General features: G+C 51.1%; 1 protein-coding gene across 1 annotated transcript in view; it reads left to right on the top strand.

Moving 5' to 3' along the window:
• The window catches only part of LOC104128677 (16 kDa beta-galactoside-binding lectin), an 8,972-nt gene that overhangs the window by 1,954 nt on the left and 256 nt on the right, over positions 1-6,762 (top strand). Inside the window, exons 2-3 of the mRNA XM_009641512.2 lie at positions 6,007-6,086; positions 6,223-6,411. Coding sequence (XP_009639807.1) covers positions 6,007-6,086; positions 6,223-6,411 — 269 coding nt within the window. The remainder of the gene's footprint in view (positions 1-6,006; positions 6,087-6,222; positions 6,412-6,762) is intronic.

Raw genomic sequence — 6,762 nt, 5'->3', positions numbered from 1 at the left:
AGCTGAAATGAGGAAACAATCTGGGATAAAAATGCTGTAGTGACACGTGGCCATGCAACCCCAGTTGGCATCCAGGGTGGACTAGACCTTCAGCCCTCCTTCCTGGCACAGACTTCCCTCGGAAGCAGTGCTGGGGGAGGCTGCGTGCCTGCAGGCTTTGGGAGGGCCTCTCAGCCTCCTGCCAAACTGGACTGTGGCTCCTGAGTCATCCTTTGCCTTTCAGGAGCAGGCTAAGGATTTTTCTTGGGAGTCTGGCTGTGCGTTCCCCTGTGGTCTCCAGACAACCCTGAAGTTTCCCCCATGGATAGCATAGGCCTGGAAGGTACCATGGGGGTGAGTGTTGTTTTAGCCAGCCATACAAGGGACCTTTGGTGCAGAAGGGTCCAGAGAAACTGTGTGCAACAAAACTCTACAGGGGGTTTTGACTACTCGAGCAAAAAGGCAGAAACTTCTCAGATGAGACTAACAGGAGAAACAGGAAGAATTGGCCATATCAATAGCAGTAGCAGAGGATTGCTCAAGTTAAAGACCCCAGATATTCTAAGAGGTAGAAAACAGCTGTGTGTGTATATATACAATGTCTATAACTATTATGCTATAACAGCGCAATATTTAGGTTGCAAGAGTAACCAGGGGCTATTGCTGAGACCAGGATCCCATCCAGACAGTACTGATGCCAATATTCCCTAAACACAGCGCAAGAGAAAGATGCTGTCTTTTCTTGATGAACTGAGAATGAATGTACAAAGACAAGACCAAATCTTCCCTAAAGAAAGTGCAAACCCCCCCTGAATTTACAGCTAACTGTAAGCTGTAGCTCTTACAAGCTCTAGAAAAAGGGTGAGGAGTCATTATTTTACCAATATAATCCTTGCAGTAGTGAAAATGAATTGGAGCAGTTCTCCCTCCCTGGCCAGCCTGAGCGATTCAGGGGTATGTTCCCCCTGGTGTGATGGCTGAAGCCTTGGTGTCCTCCCAGAGAAGCACATGTATGGTACTGCCATGCTAGAGCTGAGGCCAGATGCCATCTCCAGAGGAGGAAAAAGGTAGTACTTGCCCTTTCAGCAAGGAGTGGGACCTCTTTCTCAGCTACAGCAATGAATAACTTGGGATAGGTAGCATTGATAACTACCGGTGTGTGTGCAGTCGGTGCAAGACAAACCAGGCACAGGTAATGAAGAGCCAGCAGGGCTGGCCTCTGCACCCTGTGTTGTGCAGGCTGGAGAATGTACCATAGTCCTTGAGTTAGCCAGCAGCAGAGGTGTGTTCTTAGACCTTCCAAAAATGGGAGTAAGCCATTTCTAATGACAGGTGTGATTAGCCAGGGATATGACTTGCCAAAGGCTAAGGTGTATTTTCTCTTGCAGAAGATTACAAAGAGTAACGATCAGTATGCTACATCCTTTTGGTATTTATGTTTTCCTAAAGCACATCTGGGGCGTTTCTAGGGAGTTACAAGAAAATCAGCCTGGCCAGTTGTCTGGCTTTGGCTTGTGCAAATCAAGAAATGAAATTAAGAGTTTGGGCTGGGGACCTGGTGCTGGACAGGGCGCCATGTCCTCAAGCAAGCCTGCAAGGCTAGGTGCTGGGAGGGTACCCTTAATTTTCCCCACAGGGGAAAACTCTTCTGGGCGTCACCCTCTGGATGAGTACGAGATGACTCTCTTCTCCCTGCTTTTGCCAGAGCTGCCTGGTGGGTGCAACACTCTTCCCCAAAAGCATGTGAGAGCAGTAACTCCTGGAAATGGGAACACGTACACTGTATGCACCCCAACTGCACTCTCTCAGAGCCTGTACATATTGCAATCCCTTGCTATGAGCCAGATAAAGCAAACCTGAGCTCTTTGCATTCTGTTTCCTGCCCAGGGTTTCTTCTCAGAACATCGCCTGCTGGTCCTGGGGTGCGAGAGTGGCTTGCATAGGGTAGCATCTCTCCTTTCTCATCCCCCCTGCAATGGGCCTTTGAAGGACACTCTAATCCTCTGCCTGCCTGCTATGAGCCTTACATTTTTCCTTAGGCACAAAACTCCCACCGCAGGAAGCAGAGTGCATCAGAGCCAAGTCCCTTCTCTGCGGGCGGTGTGAGGTGTCCTCTCCCTCGTGCTGCGCAGAGGGGCAGAGGTCACCCTTGATGGGGTGGAGCTGGGAAGCGTGGACCTTCTTTGCAGCCTATCTCCCTCTACAAACCCTCTGAAAGGGAAGGAGACCTGCTGGGGAATTTTCTCCCACTTCCCGCTGGAGGCTGCAAAAGGGAAGATGTTCTTTCTTCTGCCTCCCCCCATTGGCTTCAATCCCTAGAAAAAATGTATCTTAGCATTGTAGTTGGAGAATAAATACTTTACTGATTTCACAAGGCGTAAGACCAGGGGTGTTTTAAATCAGGGGCAAGACCAAAGGGTTTGTTGCTAAACCAACTAGGCTGCCAGTGGAAAGCGCTCAAGGAAAGCAAACATTGCAGTCACCACGTATTACTAGAAAGGTATTTCTCTGTCTGAACAAAAGGGTCAGAGGAGGAGACTTCAGGCCAGAAAAGCAGCTCACAAGAAATGTGCATTTCGGAAGGGGATTCAGAGTGGCCGATGCTATGGCACCGCACGGCCCTGCAACTGCAACTCCCCTCTCCAGCAGCTCTGTCTCCAGAAACACTGCAGCACTGAAAGGGGTAGAGAAGTCTCCAGGGGTTTCACAGAGCTGAATGGAAAACAAATACAAAAACTCAACCGACCGAACGGAATTTGCTCAACCCTGCACACGTGGCAGCGAACAGGGGAACAACTGCACAGTAACTCAAGTGCACAGAAAGCTGGCCCTATAACACCTGATCCCAGCTAACACCCTGCTAGAGACTGGGGCAAACTTAAGGTGGAATTACTCGGGCTTTCTCCCAGCTCTCCATGGAGGGGTCTGCTCTCGGTGGAGTTTGCTGCCTGCACCAACTCTGCTCCTGTGGTTAACTCCCAGCTTCAGCGTGGCTCTTGTGTACGTGTAGCACGGCCAGGGAGTCAGTTGGAGGCCAGAGCACGTACAGGCTTTTCCCTATAGTACTTCGAGTCAGCATTTGGCCCTCTTTTATACACCCTGGTCACAGGGCTCCGATTCAGGCTTGTGACTTTCTAGTTCAAGCGGAGCTCGGCTTTGATTCACCCGGAGTCAGATGGGATGCTGAAATGCCACGTGAATGTTCAGAAATGGGTGCGCGGGAGATCTGGGGCAAAGGATGGTGTCAGGAGTGGGGATGCTGTTCGTATAACAGCGAGCACGCTCTAATGAAGTTCCAGCAGCCTCCTGCGGGACAGCATGTTTCCTCCTGCTTCCTAGCCATAAATTCCTGTGCTGTTTTGTAAGCTGCCCTTCCTAAAGTTATCTGCAGATAGGTATCGCACAGGCTAGTCCTGGCTTAACCAACAAGCAGCATGCTGCTTTTATATAGGAGCTCTGACTGGGGTTTTACAAGTGGGATTGTGAAGCTGCATGCCATTAACGTCACTTCGTGTATGAGGGAAACTGAGGCACAGAGGCCTCGGGACCCTGCTAAAGCTGATCCAAAGCTCCAAGCGGCGCCCAGCTGATCGGTCACACAGACCCACAAAGCACCACAGCTGCTCCCGCCTTCACCTCCCTGCCAAAGGCCCTCAGCGCAGTGATGCTGTGCGCTTTTAAGGGACGTAGCAAAGGGGAAAAGCAGGCGTTAGGGACTACCCGGGAAAGCAGCCTCCTTTCTTGCTGGCTGCACTCAGCCCTGCCCGGCCTCTTCCTCTGCTAACAAAGCATTTCTCTTTTCCCTCTGGAGTATTTTGCAACTGGAATGGAACCAGCGAGATCACGCTACTTTTCAAAAGCTGCAGCCTGAATTCTCACATCTAGTACTGCCCCACACAAATAACTTTAACTTTTAAAATGCTGGCATAGAATATAACAAACCCTTAAGTTTCATTTAACTGCAGGTAGTGATGATTTGTACCCAGGGGCTCCCGTCAGTCCAGGCTCCTTGCAGGCATGGGGCTGGGCTGGGAGGATGTGTACACACTTATTCTCAGAGTCAGTCACTTTGCAGCTGTAACACGAGGACTCCAACCCTGATTTTAGACAGGGATCACTTAACAAAAAGCAGCCACGTCACTGCAGGCACCGAGCCACGCTCCAGCTCCCAGGATAAGAGCCAACATACGCTGCATAGCAGCTAGAAGAGCTTACAGCAAGGATTTCTAGGATCACGCAGAAGCAAACAATCGCTAATTTTTAAAATCATACACATTCTGCCTGCAAAGAGCAGTATAATAGCAGTATAATAATCTCCCGCTGCCCACTTTAAATGGCTGGGAAAGCTCCAGCCCCAAACAGCTGCAACTGATCCCCTTCTTCACCCCCCTCCATCATGTGATGGTCCTGCCCAAGTGATTTAAGCTGCGGGAGCTCGGTGCTGTGTCAGGCTGGGCTCTGGAGCAGGGGTGTGGGGGTCTCTGCCTGGTGGGGCTGGTGTCGGCAGCATGGAGCAAGTGAGTGCCGCCTTCAAGCTGTGCTGGTGTGCCCAGCAGGGTTAGGTTCGGTTGCGTGTGGGTTTTGGGCTTGGTGCCAGAGGTAGGAGGGGAAAAGGATTAGCTGGGAGGAAATGCTGGGCTGATGTATGGCTGTGGGAGGAATAGTTAGGGCTGACTGGCTGTTTTCCTTCTCCTCTTCTTTAGCATGTTATCTAAGTGGGGAAGCTGTTCTAATGCATGCTTATATCTTTGAGTACTCTAAAGGTTTGGGACCAATTGCAACTCTACAGTTTGAATATCCTTTATATGTTTTCTTTTTTTTTTTTCTTAAACTTTTAGTTTTCTTTCTGGAAAAATGCCTTTTGGGTCCAGATTCTGTGTGATTCAGGACTGGGCTGACCCTTAATGCAACAGCAGAGGAAAATGGGATGGCAGTGTATGCTGACCTACCCCTGCCCCTCCTAACTTTCCTTTCCTCGAAAGACCCCCTGGGTGCTGAGGCAGTGTTTCGGGCTGCGCTCCAGCACTCTACTAGAAATAGAGCCAGAAGGCAGCGTTAGTGCCATGATGATAAGCAGTTTAGTGACTGGGGGAAATCAGACCTTAGCAGTCTGTGTTGTGGGCAGAGCAGGGAGTAGGCATGAGGACAAGCACCATTGGGGCTGGGTGGTAGTCCTAGAGGAGTACCGGGCTATGAGCAGCCGGCAGCTGCTGGGCGTGGGCATGCACAAACCAGGCAAGGAGCCCAACTGAACAATGTACCCAACTTGAAATTAGTCTCCCTACCTTATCTGGCTTGTGGTTAAGTGGAGCTCAGCATCATTGCACCTGGGCCTGGAGCACAGGCAGCAAAGCATGATTTGAGTTATGCCTGACCTCACCAAACAGCATCTTTCTCTTGGCTGAGGTGATGTTAAATGCTATTTTGGGGGTATGTGACTGGGGGAGTGAATACCCTGGCTCCAAGGAAAGGATTAAGCCCTCTTCTCTACAGCGGGAGCTTCCCAGGGGGGTGTTTGTTCTGCTTTACTGGGATGCAGTCAGAAGCGGGCTCTGCTGACCCCTCTCTCTGTGTGTACACTGCTTTAAGTTAAGGCAAGAAACTTTTTTTTGATGGCTCTTGTCTCTTGGAGACCCACTCAGGGAAGGGGGACAGACCTAGTGTTAGAAAAGCTTTGTAACTAACACTAATCCTATGCTAATGGCTCTGGCCACTGCTCACTTGAAGGTGCAAGCTTGCTTGCAAGGATGTCTTCTGTAGCAGCTGGTATATCAGTGCCTGTACCCTACTGGTGTTACACTGGCTTGAATCGCCTCCTTGTCAGTTTGTGTTGCTTAGTGGGGTGGTGGCTGTGAACTAGGATTCCCTGGCAGAGGGCTGAGATGGGCAGCTGGCCTGGCTCAACCCTCCCTATAGCATGAAACTGCAAATGCATTAGGGTCTGCCAGAGCTGGTTTGTGCCTCAGCCCAAGCACTGTGCATAAGCTTGCCTTGGGACAGACTAACTCCTGTGGTTTGGCCCTGCAGGGACTGGTTGTTACTCAGCTGGACATCCAGCCTGGTGAGTGCATCAAGGTCAAAGGGAAGATCCTGTCTGATGCCAAAGGGTGAGTGAGGAGATGGCGAATGGATTGATGTGGCGCTGGGGGAAGCCTGAGCTCCTGCTGTGTTCAGCTTGTCAGCACTGGGTAGCTGGAGCGGCTGTTCAGGCACCTCCTTTGCACTGGGTCTCTGTTTCCCCAGGTTTGCTGTGAACGTAGGGAAGGACAGCAGCACCCTCATGCTGCATTTCAACCCTCGCTTTGACTGCCACGGGGATGTCAACACCGTTGTGTGCAACTCGAAGGAGGATGGCACATGGGGTGAGGAGGACAGGAAGGCTGACTTTCCCTTCCAGCATGGTGACAAGATCGAGGTGAGGCCCCGGGGTGTGTGCAAGGCCCTGGCACAGACCATTAACGGGCCAAGGGTGCAGCTTTTTAGTGCTGCCTTGTCCCTCTGTGGTGGAGAGGGAGCAGGTATGGAAAGGGGACTAAGCAACAGGGCAAGAGTCTCGCAGCTAAAGGCAACCCGCTACCTAGACTTGCTGTGCTCAAGTCAATGCCCAACACCTCGGATGTGTCAAGTGCTCTGCTCTGGCCTTCTGTTGCAAGCCACATAAGCAAGAGCAATTAATAGGGTCTGTCTCATCCCTGGGTTGCAGAAGCTTGGAGCTGACCTTGGGGCAGAGCAAACAAGCTTCCTCGCTGCCATGCTGCCACTGGGAAGGGAGGGGGGCACACT

Source organism: Egretta garzetta, unplaced genomic scaffold (genome assembly GCF_000687185.1).
Source record: "Egretta garzetta isolate BGI_Z169 unplaced genomic scaffold, ASM68718v1 scaffold77, whole genome shotgun sequence".
Classification (NCBI taxonomy): Eukaryota; Metazoa; Chordata; class Aves; order Pelecaniformes; family Ardeidae; genus Egretta; species Egretta garzetta.
This window is presented reverse-complemented; position numbering and strand designations above follow the sequence as displayed.